The sequence below is a fragment of the Aythya marila genome (genome assembly GCF_965140915.1).
Source record: "Aythya marila genome assembly, chromosome: 4".
NCBI lineage: Eukaryota > Metazoa > Chordata > Aves > Anseriformes > Anatidae > Aythya > Aythya marila.
In genome coordinates this window covers 67,497,532-67,512,171 of record NC_139045.1, presented here as the reverse complement: position 1 = coordinate 67,512,171, position 14,640 = coordinate 67,497,532, and the positions used below count along the sequence as shown (strand labels likewise).

Genomic DNA, 14,640 nt, shown 5'->3' with positions numbered 1-14,640 from the left:
CTGTGTCACCACTGCTGTCTATAATACGTCTGCTAGGATGTGCAGGGAAGAGAAAAGTTTTTAAGTTTTATGACGATCAGTCTTTTTGCCTCATTCTCTGAATCTGGCATATTTTTCCTAAAATAAACGATACATATATTGAATATTGTGGGATAGATTTTTGCCCATGTTCTCAAACCTACTAAGTAGGAAGGCCTGCAATTAAAGTTTCAATTTACTTTTCATAGATTTTATTGCTGTAAATTTTGTGCTGTAAAGGGCAGCCTTATTATATACAGGTTGTTACAGAAATGTTTAAAACATGAAATGGTAATTTTGTGTTGCATTTACGTGTGGTGGTAGTTATAAATTAGTTTTGTGGTTTTCTTTTCCAGATGCATATAGATTCTCATGATGCCCTTGGAGTATTGAACACTTTGTTTGAAATTTTGGCTCCTTCTTCCCTTCGCCCTGTGGACATGCTTTTAAGGAGTATGTTTGTTACCCCTAAAACAATGGTAAGCAGGGGGGAACCTGTTAAAACACGTGAAGTGTTTCTAGAGTAGTAGTAAAAGTGGATGTTTCAAGAGAAGAGAGAATCTTGTGTCCTTCATGCCAAATGAAAGAGCTTGTATTTCTACTTATTTTTTTTTTTTTTTGCAATGTGGTGTTGAAATACCTGAAGCACAGCTTAGGAAAGAATTCATTAGAATTAACAAGATTTACTATCTCTAGCATTTTATACAGAAGTGTTCCGCTTTTGGGTTATTTACCTTCTTTTTGTTTCTCTGCCTTCCTGATCCTAAAAATACATGCAGTTATGGTAAATTCTAGATTGCAATTCATTACGTAAAACACATTTTTCCTATGCAAGTGCTAGTACTATTTTGATAGTTGAGATTGTTAATTTCTTTGGAGATTTGCTGTAGGAAGGCTGAATATATTCCTATGTTGTGTTGAATTCTTTTGAAGTTGAACATTTTAATTAGCTGTTGCATAAAATTAGACATGAGAATGGAGCAAGCAGCAAAAAACTTTGGTGTTCAGGTCTTCCAAATGCTGTGCTTTTGGCAATGGTCATGCTTATTCACTCTAACAATCTACATTTTTTTTTTTGGTTTGTTTGTTAGGCATCAGTGAGCACTGTTCAGCTATGGATTTCTGGAATTTTAGCTATCCTTAGAGTTCTGATTTCACAATCCACGGAAGACATAGTTCTATCCCGTATTCAGGAGCTTTCTTTCTCGCCATATTTGATTTCGTGTCAAGCAATTAACAGACTGAGACGTGGAGAAAATAATGTATCTACACCAGAGGATCGTGCTGAGGTTAAACAGGCTAAATATCTGCCTGAAGAGACATTTTCTAGGTATGTTGTCTTGAGTAACTTAAGTGTAAGATTAAGATTTCTCAGAAGTCACAAATATATTAACAACTCTATGCATGCACATATATTGCATATCTGACAGAAATAAAGTCTCCGAAGTTGATACACGGGAGGAGGGTGTATGGAAGAGGGAATAATGAGTTGAACAGCAAAGAAAGGAGATGAGTTTTTCGTAGGGACTTTGCACTGTTTCAGTGTCTCTTCTCAAGCCAAGTGAAAGACCTACTGGAGCCATTATGACAGATAAATCCTGGTGTTATTAAAATCAACTCCAAGCTTTAACTGTTTAATCCTTTCCATCCTCTCTCTGTGGGGCCTGAAAGATGAATCATACCCACAGCAGAAGCCTGTGTTCTGTACTAGAATCTTGGCAGCAAATAGATACAATTGATTAAGTTAGTCCTGCTCTTTATTTTCTACTTTTTAAGAGCTTGCTTTGTCTAGTTAGCTTCCCATGCTGAAGCTCTGCAAGAATGACTTAAGCAAAATGAAAGATGGAGAGATGGTGATCGTATTCTGTTGACACAGTGTTTGTCATTAAGACAATTACGTTTTAATGTGGTGGGAGGCATTTGAAATAGCTATTTGTTTAAGAAACTAAAAACTTTTTACTCAAGTATGGAATTTCAGATAAAAAGAAAATTCTGCTTCTTATTCAGCTTACTGGTGGGGGTGATGGATAGAAGGAAAAGGGGCATCTGGACACTCTTAACATGACCTTATGTCCAACCAGAGTAGGTCGAGGAATGATTATGGCCAGGAGCAAGCATTGCTTATTGCAGACACCCTTTTTTGGGGTTCTGTTTTGCTCTTTTTTTTTTTTTTTTTTTTTATTAAACTTGGTGTGGTGGTTTCACCCTGCTGGGCAGCTAAGCCCCATCACAACCACTCTCTTGCTCCCCCTCCTCAAAGAAAAAGGGTGAAAAAATATGATGGAAAGGGCTCAAGGGTTGAGATAAGGACAGGGAGGTTGCTCACCAATTACCATCAGGAGCAAAACAAATCCAGCATAGGGAGATTAATTTATTGCCTATTACTAGCAGACAAGAATAGTGAGAACTAAAAGCAAACTGAAAACACCTTCTCCCCATACACCTTCTACCTCTTCCCTCCTGAGTGGTGCAGGGGAACAGGGAATGGGGGTTATGGTCAGTTACCACCGCTCCTTCATGGTGACTCTGCCCCTGCTCCCTGTGGGGTCCCTCCCACGGGATGCCATCCTTCCCGAACTGAGCCTGGGGGGGCTTCCCATAGGCAGCAGCTCTTCAAGAACTGCTCCAACATGGATTCATACCATGGGGTTATCTGTCAGGAGCAAACTGCTCCAGCACAGGTCCCCCATGGGTGGCAGCTTCCCCCAGATCCTTGCTCCTGTGTGGGTTCCTCTCCGTGGGCTGCAGCTCTGGCCTGGGGGCTCTCCATGGGCCTCAGCCTCCTCCAGGCCACATCCACCTGCTCTGCCGGGGGCTCCTCCATGGACTGCAGCCTGGAGATCTGCTCCATGTGGGACCCATGGGCTGCAGGGGGACAGCCTGCTACACCAGGGGCCTCGCCTCAGGGGAACTGCTGCTGTGTGCCTGGAGCCCTCCTGCTGCACTGACCTTGGGGGCTGCAGGGCTGCTTCTCACTCCTCTCTCCCAGTTGTTGTTGCACAGCAGTTTTTTTCCTTTTTAAGTCCGCTCTCACAGGGGTCCAACCAGCATTGCTCGTTGGCTTCTTTCTGGTCAGCAGTGGGTCTCCTTTGGAGCTGGCTGGAGCTGACTTTGCTCTACCATGGGGCAGCTCCTGAGCTTTTCTCACAGAGGCTATCCCTGTAGACCCCCTCACTACCCAACCCTTGCCACATAAACCCAGTATACCTGGATGGAGGTTTGATATGGAATCCATGTTGTAGAGTGAATGTGGATAAATGAGGCTGCCAGCAGCTCAGTTCCTGTGACTTACCAAGCTACCCTTCCTTAGCTGAGCTGCAGTAACTGTCAAGGCGTATTTTTTTTTAGCTGATTGCAAATCACTAGGAAGACACCATGTCATTTTCAGTGTTTGCTGTGTGAGTGAGGTGGGCTGTTGTATGCATGCTGTCACTTACGACTTCAGCTAATGAGTAGATAACACAGTTCCGTTATGTAATTATTGAATTTCTTACCTGTCCATAGCAATAGCATCATGTTTGTTTGGGGCCAACCTGTTATATAGTATTTAATTTAACATTTTCTTTTGGATAAATGCACAAGGATTTTTTATTTTGGTTTTAAATTTACTGAGTTTCGTAGGCAAACATCACCTTATTCTGAAGGATGTTGCAGTGATGGTTTTCCTGTTGATGGTATGCATATTTTTTTTAAGGTTCTTATTACAACTGGTTGGTATTCTACTGGAAGATATTGTCACCAAACAATTGAAAGTGGATATGAATGAGCAGCAGCATACTTTCTACTGCCAGGAGCTGGGCACGCTGCTTATGTGCTTAATACATATCTTCAAATCAGGTAATACTTGAAGCATTGCCTCATGTTGTTGTTTGCAGCGAGGTAATTTTGAGTTCCGAGAAAATTGTTGAATGAGTAGGTGTTTAAGACATTCTGTATATAAAGAATTTCCAAAATTTTTTGCTTACGAATGCAGGTTCCGTTTTTCATATTCTGTCTCTATATACAAATAAAATGCAACTAGAGACTTTTCATCTTCTCCTTGACCGAAGGTAGCAGTAGAACTTCTCCTAGTGCTGCCATCTATTGATCTGTAGATCAGCCTAATTCACTGGCTTCTCCTTATGACTCCTCTTTTCTTCAGGAAGTGGCCTGATCTGAGGTACAGCTGGAGTATATGCAGCTATAGCCACCACATTTTCTAACTGGCAGTCTTTCCAGTCTGCCTGGTCTTCTAAAGGAGCAAACTGGAATATGGTGTCATTCCCCACTAAGTTAAGCAGATCTTTTGCAGTCTAGAATTTCTTGTGTTGCTGAAATTCTGAGACATATTCCTGGCTGTATTCTAATTCTCAGAAAGTTCTTTCCTCTGCCTCCTTTCCTTGATGAAATACTCTTTTTAAAGTGTTAGGAACCATACGAGTCTGCCTTGTTCTGTTGGAATTTTTGGAGTTCTAAATGTGCCTATTTTGGCTGTTTGACTTGAGGCTTCCGTGAGACTTTTATCCTTTTCTGCTAGGCCTAGCTCTGTCTAATAATTCCAAAAGCTGCTGTAGACCAGGATTTGTCAAGAACAGCTATCCCAAAACAGCTGCTCCTGTGTACCTCCATGCATGGGAGTAGATTGCCTCATTCCTAATACACAGCGTAAGCTGAGAGACTTGTTAGGATGAGAGGTTTTGCTCTTTCTTTGTAGTTTACAGCTTGCAACACTTAGTGTTCACCTGATGCTCTGTGGAAGAGAATCACAGCTTTGTGTTACAGCCTCTGAATAGTGTTGCACACAGATCCCAATACTTCTGTAAACATCTACAAATGTGCTTTTGTTGTTGATATACTTGCAAGGTGAAAGAACAGGAAGTTCTGTGTATCTTGCTTCAGCTTGTTGACACAAGTAAACCTTCACTGAGAAGAAAGCTTGTACCATTTTCCTTTCAAACCTTTGGATAAATTTCCTTTTGTCTTCTTCTGAGAAAGATTTCGAGTGCTGCTATAGAATATATTTGGGTGCTTTGGAAAGAGATCCTGTTTACTAAGTAGTCCACTAGCTTTTCCCGACAGTAAGAGCGGGGTTATATTTAAACATGATACATGTGTTCTCATGACTAAAGTCTTTTAGGGAGAGCATTTTCTAATCTGTGTCACTTACGATATTAGTGGTGTACATCTCATTTAACTCTTTCAGTGGCGTGCTTTTTCTGTTTGCTTTCAAAACATATTCTACCTTAAAGTGGCTGGTAGTATTCTGGAGGGTAAATGTATTGCTAGCTACTGTTGCTGATAACTCTGGCACTCTAAACAACCTCATCTTCTCTCCAGTGGGTTATTACTGGGTACTTGCTGTTGCCATATTTTCCTCTCTATCACCATAAATTTCTTCCTAAATTTTCTGTTTGTTGGTAAGAGGTAGAAGGTATAAAGCATCTCTCCTGACCACATTCCTTGAAAGCCTTTGCACCTTTTGCTTGGTCCAGAATATTATTTTTTGAGTTCTTCACCTTGTCCATACAGCTGACATTGTCACTTTGTTGCAGATCTTGGATTATAGTAGTTGGCTGCAATTTAAAAGTTGCTGGCACAAATCCCTGATTATTTATAGACTTCCTTGGATGTTGCACAAATCACTGCATTCTATAGGCCTGTCTGTAAAATGGGAGTTACGGTATTTCCCTGTTTAGTGATGTGAATAAAAAAAGGGAATACAAAATACTACTGTTGTACAAACACAGAATCACGTTAAATGTTTCAACACCCTCTAATTTTCTCTTTTTAAGCTCTTCCTATGGAGTTCAGTTATAAACTCCTTTCTTGGTGAAAAGCTTTGTTCTGTTCCTGTCATTGCTACCAGCTGCTTCTTGCAGCTCTGAATGTAGTGAGTGATCACTCTATTTTCCACGTGCTTGTTACTATTGTAGTTACTGTTTAAGTACTGTAACAAGCACATGTGTATCATCAGCTGCTGTTACTGAGAGATTTGAAACGTAGATTATAACAAATAGCCTATGTCAAAGTGATTTCGAGTAGATGTTTAAATGGGTTTGAGCCAGGACCAATGAAATTAGAAAATCAAGCTGGTGATTAAAATCAGGGAAGTGGGTACTTCAGCAGTAGGAGCTGGCGATGAAGGAAAGGGAAGGCTCAGCTACTTCTGTAGCAACCAGCTTCCAAGCTGCACTATTTATTGCCAAAAATATCTAGAAACTTCCATGCAAAATGAAAATTAAGTATTAAATTATTTGTGCTAAGCACCAGGATATGTGTGTTGCATGATCATTAGAAATGAAATGAATTTAATCTAAGACTACAAACCCACTGTAAGGACTAATCGTGTTGTGGTTACCTTATGCGGTGTTACAGAGTTCGGACACAAAAAGTTGTTCGGACACGTGAGCTATATTTTCATGTCTTAGCATTTTCTTTTAGGCTTAGGTTGAATTAAGTGCCTGGTTTTGTACTACTTCTTTTGTTCAGTTCAAGACTGTGTAATTTTATTTCGCTTTGAGTTATATCCTGCTAACTACAGCTGCGCCTTATTGTGACTTGTGTTTGGGAACATAGGCTACTATCTTCTCTCACTTTTAACTGCGATTTGATCTGCTACTTGGATGTCTTGTCTTATCTTGCTCGTTACAGTTTTTCTGAGAATGTGAGCGTTGCTGACTGCTGTATATTCAACTATAGGAAGCTACCGTATTAGAAATCAAAATTTCTAGTGTGCTACTTTGAAGTAGAATAGAAATAAAAGGTGAATGGATAAAGTGAAAAAGTCATATAACTTCAGACTACTTTGTCTCCATTTTCCTTGTTTTCCCTTCCTTCATTTGGTATTATGATGAAGTAGCAGCAAGTTGGAAAGCAAAATTCAGCTTCTGTGTTAAGAGTTCAGTATGCAGGACAGTGACTTTTCATCACTTAAAAAGACGTACTTTTTATACCTCAGAATTTGGATGGAAGGGTGTAAGTTCAGTTTCAAATAAATATATTTGGGAAGCCCTCAACTGATGTAGGAAACTTGTAAGTGATCTTCCTTAACGTGTGCAATAGTAGTTTTAGCATGGTTTTTATTTAGAATTTGTGTTTTACTTTATAAAGAAAAATATCCTGGTCTGTAATTAAGGATTTTAAATTTGGTAAAGGTTTTCATGTGTTAGATAAACCTTTTGATGTATGATAGATATAAAGTTGACTATAGGTTTCATTATAGTTGTAGTCTTACCTAAAGCATTGTTTCAGACTGGGAGCTGCTTGCTGGTGGTTCACACACTGCCCTTGGGCAAACTGCGTGACCTGCCTCACAATTGTGTTTAAAAAACAAAATCAACAACAACAATGCAGAGTATACCTTCTTTCCAGGAATGGTACTGGCTTATGAAACAGCTATTCTTTTATCAGAGTACCATGAAAATTTTGAAATTTCAGAATTCAGACAAGAGTATAGTTACTCTAATATGCTTTTATTATTTTCAGGAATGTTCAGAAGAATCACAGCTGCAGCCACCAGGCTTTTTACAGGAGACGGATCCGATGGTAGTTTCTATACCCTTGAAAGTTTGAGTGACCTTGTTCAGTCCATGATTCCCACACATCCTTCCTTAGTTCTTCTTTGGTGTCAGATCCTTCTTCTTGTCAATTATACCAACTACAACTGGTGGTCAGAAGTGCATCAAACTCCAAAGTAAGTTTTTTTTGTTGTTTGTTTGTTTGTTTTAATCTGTAAAAATAGTAGCATGTCTCTCAATTGTATTTGGTACAACTGTATGGGGAAAAAAATCTAGCCTTTAATCTGCTAAGCTTGTCAACTCTTGAATAGTACTACTAGATTCTGAGGTAGGTAGTTCTGCGTTTATTTTGTACATGTGTATTTACATACTGTCCATTCTGGCAGTATGTCTTTCAAACTAAGGAAGTGCATCCTGTGTTCAGTTGTTCCTCAAAAGAACTGTCAAGGAACCTCTACACTTTGAAGACTATGAAACTCCCATCTCTGTAAAATTCCCATCTGTGTACTTTTAAATATGTAAATAGCTGTAACAAAACATTCAATATAGCAGGTTTCATGCCTCTGTGGAGACTTATTTCACCTTCCAGCAGATACCCAGCCAGTGCAGATGATATACACTGTGTGTGTCTGATCAGTAAGATTTGGGTACATCTGTTACCTGTCAGTGGGTCTAGCACTGAATGTTAAAACATACTGTCAGCATTGTGCTGATTTGTTATAAAGTGACATTAGTAGTGATGTCACTTGACATGAGTTGTCTGATATTCAGAAATCTTGTCTAAAATGGTGAACTTTTGGTCTGAAGTTGGGTCACCTCACCTGTCAGATACTTCTGACATGGGGATGATGGGGATAATCCCTCCTTTGGGTGTAAGGTGGGATCACTATGTGGGTGGGTGGGTATCCCTCCATAAACTGTAAAGGGAGATTAAAAACTCATCTGAGAGAAATTTCTGATGTTTGTGCAGTGAATATTAGGGAAGTCTGATTTTTATTTACAACATGAATGGATTAATACTTTGAAAGAGAAGTACTCAAATATGAATTTCTGACCTCAGTTCAACCTCATGGACTGAAGAAACACAGAATTATGTTGTGTTATTCTACCAGAGATGCAATAGCCCATGTTTTTCTCTTAAATAACCTGTTTACTTCTTCAGACTGTTCAAAGAAGCAATGAACACTGACCGAAAAGTAGTACTAACTTTGTTAGAAAGTAAAGAGCGATGAAAAGCAAGGTGTCTATTTCAAAGCAGTATAATGTTAAAATGAAATTTCTGGGAAAATAAATACTGCATAAAGACTTATTATTGGTAGGTCATTCCAAATTTTTTTGATCTTTCAATAGCCATAGTGATAAAATATAATGTGCTTCTTGCAGGAGACACAGTCTGTCTACTACTAAATTACTTAGCCCTCAGATATGTGGAGACAGTGATGAATCAGATTCCGAATCTAAACGCGGCATGTGCAATCGAGAGATAGTGAGAAGAGGAGCACTCATTCTTTTCTGTGACTATGTCGTAAGTTTTGAATTATGGATTTTATAACTACAGTAGTGAGTTATTAGGCTGACAATTTTTTATTACTGGTATGCATCAACGAAGTCTGGTTCGTGAGTGAAAATTGAGGACATGTCAAACTAATGATTTCATTTTCAGGGGGCACTTCTGTAAGATCAGGTATGAGCTCGTTTGAAATTTTTTTCTATTCTGAACTAATTCTCATGGGGCTTGTCTAAGGACACTTAGTAGGTAATAGAACAATCTGATGGGTATTGCAATCATTACTTGTGAGTTGCTAGGAGCATACTAAGAAATGTTAGATTTCCCAACATTAGTAGTAGCAGCACAGTTTCTAGTGGACAACACATTTCTATCTTTTGTAGTGTAAGAGGAGAGCTTTTACACTAACATTTCATTTCTATTTTTGGTTCTCTGATGACAGCAGTTCCTGTGGCTTCAACCTCTTCATGCCTTTAATATTAGTGTTTTAAGTCATTGGAAGTGTACCTTTGAGGCGAACCTTCCCATAGTACTTATATGTAGTATTGCAGTGGCGTTTGCACTGCAGAGCACTTTCAGGGAAGCCAACTAATTTCCTTTCAGATTCAGCTAGACTAAAAGCTGTATTTAAAAAGCACTTCAACTCCTAATTCAGTCACCATGGTCAGATGAGAGCTAGTCCAAAGTAAAACCCTCCAAAACCTCTTTACTGAAGAATACCAGCTTCTCAGCATCACCTGATAAGCTCTAGAAATCTTCTGTTGTGTTGTACTCCTTCCTTGTTGATATCCACTTACCTCTGTAGGTTTACAATTAATTATTGACTGATCTCTTCGGATTTGCTTTCCAGAAATTATTCAATCTGTGTTTAGGGCCAGTAGTAATATGAAATCTTTAAAAAGAAGCCTAAATGAAAATCATGCTTTAAAGAGAAGACTTTGTGTATGTTTACTTCAAAAAACATTTTGTTAAGAGGCATCTCTGCAATGACCTTCTCAATTTACTTGTTTCTAACCTGGGTTTTTAGAATCATAGAATGTCTTGAGGTGGAAGGGATCCACAAGGATCATTGAGTTGAACTCCTAGCTCCATATTGGACTACTACATGCCTGACAGTGTTGTTCAAATGCTACTTGAACTCCAGTAGGCTTGGTGCCCTAACTACTTCCCTGGGGAACCTGTTCCAGTGCCTCGTGAAGAACCTTTTCCTAATATCCAGTCTAAATCTCCCCTGGCGTAACTTTGTGCCATTCCCTTTTTGTGTAATGAATTCCCATTTATTGTAATGATATTAAAAAAGATTATTACAATTTCATCATGACTCTCTTAATTTACAACGAGTTCAAAAGCATTTGAAAAAACTGTCATGTAAAAAATAATGATGGCAATATTAAAATATAGACACTTTACACCATTATTTTAAAACAGTTACTGGAATTATGGATGAAAACTTCATGTTGAGTCAGATAAGATTTTTAGTAATTAAACACTTACCCTGCGTATTACCGGAATCAGATTTTATTTTTTTCCCTTTTAGTGTCAAAACCTACATGATTCAGAACACTTGACCTGGCTTATTGTGAATCATGTTCAGGACTTGATTAATCTGTCCCATGAGCCTCCAGTACAAGACTTCATTAGCGCTGTTCACAGGAATTCAGCAGCCAGCGGTCTCTTTATCCAGGCCATTCAGTCACGATGTGAGAATCTTGCAGCTGTAAGTTTAACTTTGCTTTTTTTTTTTTTTTTTAAGAATAAAGCCATTTATCAGTTCAAACTAAATTGAAATATAAGCATGCAAATTCTGGCATTCGTGGGTAATTTATCAATTTGTAATTTTATTTTTGATGTCTCTTGTAAAAAGTGTAAACAATGAACCTTGTAACATATTAGCAATTTCAGCGTCAGATGTGTTCCAATCCATCAAGTCTATAGATTCAAGTAGAGTTGGTTAAGCTGTTTTTCTTCCTTTTTGGATATTATTCTGCATAATAAATATATTAATCTGCATAAAAAATATGAGGGGTAAATTAAAGCTCTAGCTTTCATCTTTGATTTCAGTACCTTGGTTGCATGAATAACTACTACTAACTACAGAGTTGGGAACAGGAGCTAGTTCATCTTCATAGGCCGTAACGACATGAAAATGATTTCAAGCTCATGCCTTCCCCAGTTGATCTGTCTATCTTGATGAGGGACAGATCACTTCAGAAATTCAGTATATGATTTCTGTTTATTATTTTAGTTTCTGATTTAAAAGGAGCTGATGATGATTGATAGGGATGGAAGGTTGTATGCATGCATCCCTCTTAAGCTTAGGAACTCTCTGTGGGAATGGTGCTTCCTGGGCTTCCTCTAGGAGGTAGTGGTGGGAGTTTCTTGAACAACCTGGTAAAGTTGCTTCTCTATTCCTATTGTCTATGGACAAGTCTACTGCAACTGCATTAGTGCCTTAGGCTTGTGAGTAAAATACTTAAGTTACATGAGATTCATTTGGTGGTTATATTAGTCAGCTAGTTGTCAGCTGCTGTTCTTTTCTATAAACATCTTCGTATTCTAATTGATTTTTTGTTTGTTTCAACACCCTTGTATTTAATCCTACTACATTATTAGATATGTAATTTAGCTTTTTTGTTTTTTCATCATTTAGCCTACAACTCTGAAGAAGACTTTACAGTGCTTAGAGGGGATACATCTCAGCCAGTCTGGGGCTGTCTTAACATTGTATGTTGATAAGCTTCTGTGTACTCCATTCCGTGTGCTTGCTCGCATGGTTGACACACTAGCTTGCCGTCGGGTAGAAATGCTTTTGGCTGCAACTTTACAGGTAAAGATAAATATATTCATTTGCAAATCACTTTGCATAGTGATAGTAATATGATTAAATGTAATATTTTAAGCATCTTAATTGACGTATATTAATTTAAGTGATTTCTGTGGATAAGAACACTAATATGTGAATGATTGCATTTAACTTTATCACTTTATCTGCATTTGAATTTCCTAATCTGTTCAAAGTACATATTGGTAGTTTTTTCTTTTTTGTCCTATAAAATTCTTGTGACTCTTTCCTATAGAACAGCATTACTCAGTTACCAGTTGAAGAACTGGATAGAATTCAGGAATATCTTCAAAGCAGTGGATTAGCAACAAGGTAAATGATACCAGTACATGTTTAGATGTCAAGCTAAGTAATGTTGTAGCAATTATGTTTTTTTTTTGTTTTGTTTTGTTTTTTTTTGTAAATTAAGATAGTGAATTCTGTTTGGAGATTAAAATAGAAGTCCCATTTGAGATGTATGCATATTTTGACTCAAGGACGGTTGTATTGGTTGAATTTAATTCTTAAATATATCACAAAATCAGGAAAGCCAGAGGCTCACAGACATCAAATTCTCTTCTCTACCCCATCCCATTCAGAACTTAACTTTTTAGAGAAAGTCACCCCAAATTAATTCTCTGGCAAAAGTTACATTACTGAAAGCAACTTTATCTTTCTCAGACTTTTGCAGAATTTTGTCAGTCCAAGCTGTGTTTTTTTTTTTTCAGACAGCTGTGATAAAATTCTTAATGTCTGAACTTTTTAAAAGTAAAATGCTATTATAAAATGGGGTAAATGACTTAATTCTTGCAAAAACCTTATTTGATGTTGGAGAGAGTAATAGAATCTTCCTGATGTCATTGCTGTTCGCAGTTAATACCTGTTGATTGAAATAGGAAATAGAAGTAGAGGGAAAGAATAGAAAGCCCAATACCCAAGATGGCAGTAGATTGATAGTAGAGTACCTTCCTAGGTAAGATTAGATTTAGGTTAAAAAAAAATAATAATAAAAAAAAAAATCCAAAGTCTCCAAATGGCTTTAAGGTATATGCTTTTGATAGCAGTACTGGAATCAGAAAAACAAACAAAAACCAGTGGCAAACAAAAAAGCAGTGGCTTCTAAATCCACAAAACGAAATTCTTAATCTTATATTTAAATTAAATTTTACTATGTTCTCCATTTTCTTAAAGAAGTGGTTCTTATTTGGTATCTCTTAGAATATATTCATCTGCAATCAGATTTGTACATTAAACTTAATTCTTCTTTTTCAATAAAAATATTTACTGCATAAAGTAATTGAACAGCTTGTATTTTATGTATAAGCATTTATATGTTCAAAATCTATATCAATTTAATTATTTATTATTGGTGGTTCATTTGTTTTTGTACTGGTAGCTGATGAAGTTTGCAGTTACACATTATGTGAGTGCATGTATCCAACAAAGAACTCATGACCTTAGTGCTTTTCTCTCACAGAACTAGGATTTGTTCACCGTATTTTTTTATTTTTTATTTTTATTTTTAAATGATTTATAAAACTAAGTTAGATCTTTGATATGTTCTTCTATTTTCAGACACCAAAGACTTTACTCACTCTTGGATAGGTTTCGACTTATGGTAGCACCAGACACAACTAGTCCTTCACCTGCGGTTACTTCACACCCCCTAGATGGAGAAGGCCAACCAGCTTTAGAGACTGTAGTTCTAGACAAAGTAAGATTATGTTTGGAAATTTCTTTGCTCAAAGAATCTTTTGCTCCTTGCAAAATATTTGGCCAGTGATTCTTCCTCTGTTACAGTATTTTTTTTTTTTGTCTATTACTGTTGCGTTTGACTGCACAACAGTAGTTATCAGTAGGTATAACAGTGGTTATTTTCTAGACACTCTCATCAGCTTTACAATCCTAGTATATCTGTGCTATATGCTAAACTTTCTTTTACCTTATTTGATGTCCAGACTCCATGGAAATAGACAACTTGCCAAGAATACCTATTTGTCTGTTTTAGAATGGGCCATTCACCTGTTACCTATTTTGCTTTTTCTGATGTTTTTATTATTGCTAGTTTTGTAGTTTCTTTGCTTTTTTCTTTTTGTTGACATTAATGTGGCCTGTTTATCTCTAAAAGGACCACAATTCAGTGCCAGTAAGCAATTTTCCCCCACCCCTCAAAATGTTATTTTCTGAAAACAAATATGTACTAAGTTTATTTTTCCGTTATTAAAGGACTGGTATGTGTCACTAGTGAGGTCACAGTGTTGCATCAAGTCAGACTCAGCACTACTAGAAGGTGCAGAACTTGTAAATAGGATTCCTCAGCCTGACCTGAACTCCTTCATGACCTGCAAGGTAACTTTTTTGTCAGATAGATCTGAATCAAATGAATATATTGTAATAAAATACTTCAAATGTTCTAACTGGTAGTATTAATAGATTAGGTTCTTTAAATACAAGCGCTTGAAATTTATATGATACTGGTAGTTGATATTCTGAATTTTACTTCATTTGGGAAACTAAAATACTGAATATTTTTCAACTCTGTCTTTAGCAATGCTGTTAATGTTAGTTTTCTAATACTACAGGTTGGATATATAGAGTGGAAATGAAGATTAGTTTATATATTATAATAACAAAAATCCATAGTTTTATCACTTTACATAATTTCCTCATTCTGTTATACAGTCTTTTACAATGCCAGATGCTTCTGAAATCTTTATCTGTGCTAGATGACTTGTAATATGTCTCTAACAGGCCACAGATAGTAAATATGTCATGATGTACAACTAGGTTTTCTGAGA

General features: G+C 37.2%; 1 protein-coding gene across 3 annotated transcripts in view; it reads left to right on the top strand.

The window, feature by feature from the left end:
* Positions 1-14,640, top strand: part of HTT (huntingtin) — an 84,296-nt gene that overhangs the window by 47,104 nt on the left and 22,552 nt on the right. For all 3 annotated transcript variants that reach the window (XM_082760171.1, XM_082760170.1, XM_082760172.1), the window contains 10 exons: positions 375-497; positions 1,110-1,348; positions 3,713-3,855; positions 7,483-7,690; positions 8,898-9,039; positions 10,559-10,738; positions 11,672-11,848; positions 12,099-12,175; positions 13,418-13,556; positions 14,069-14,191. In XM_082760171.1, coding sequence (XP_082616297.1) covers positions 375-497; positions 1,110-1,348; positions 3,713-3,855; positions 7,483-7,690; positions 8,898-9,039; positions 10,559-10,738; positions 11,672-11,848; positions 12,099-12,175; positions 13,418-13,556; positions 14,069-14,191 — 1,551 coding nt within the window. The remainder of the gene's footprint in view (positions 1-374; positions 498-1,109; positions 1,349-3,712; positions 3,856-7,482; positions 7,691-8,897; positions 9,040-10,558; positions 10,739-11,671; positions 11,849-12,098; positions 12,176-13,417; positions 13,557-14,068; positions 14,192-14,640) is intronic.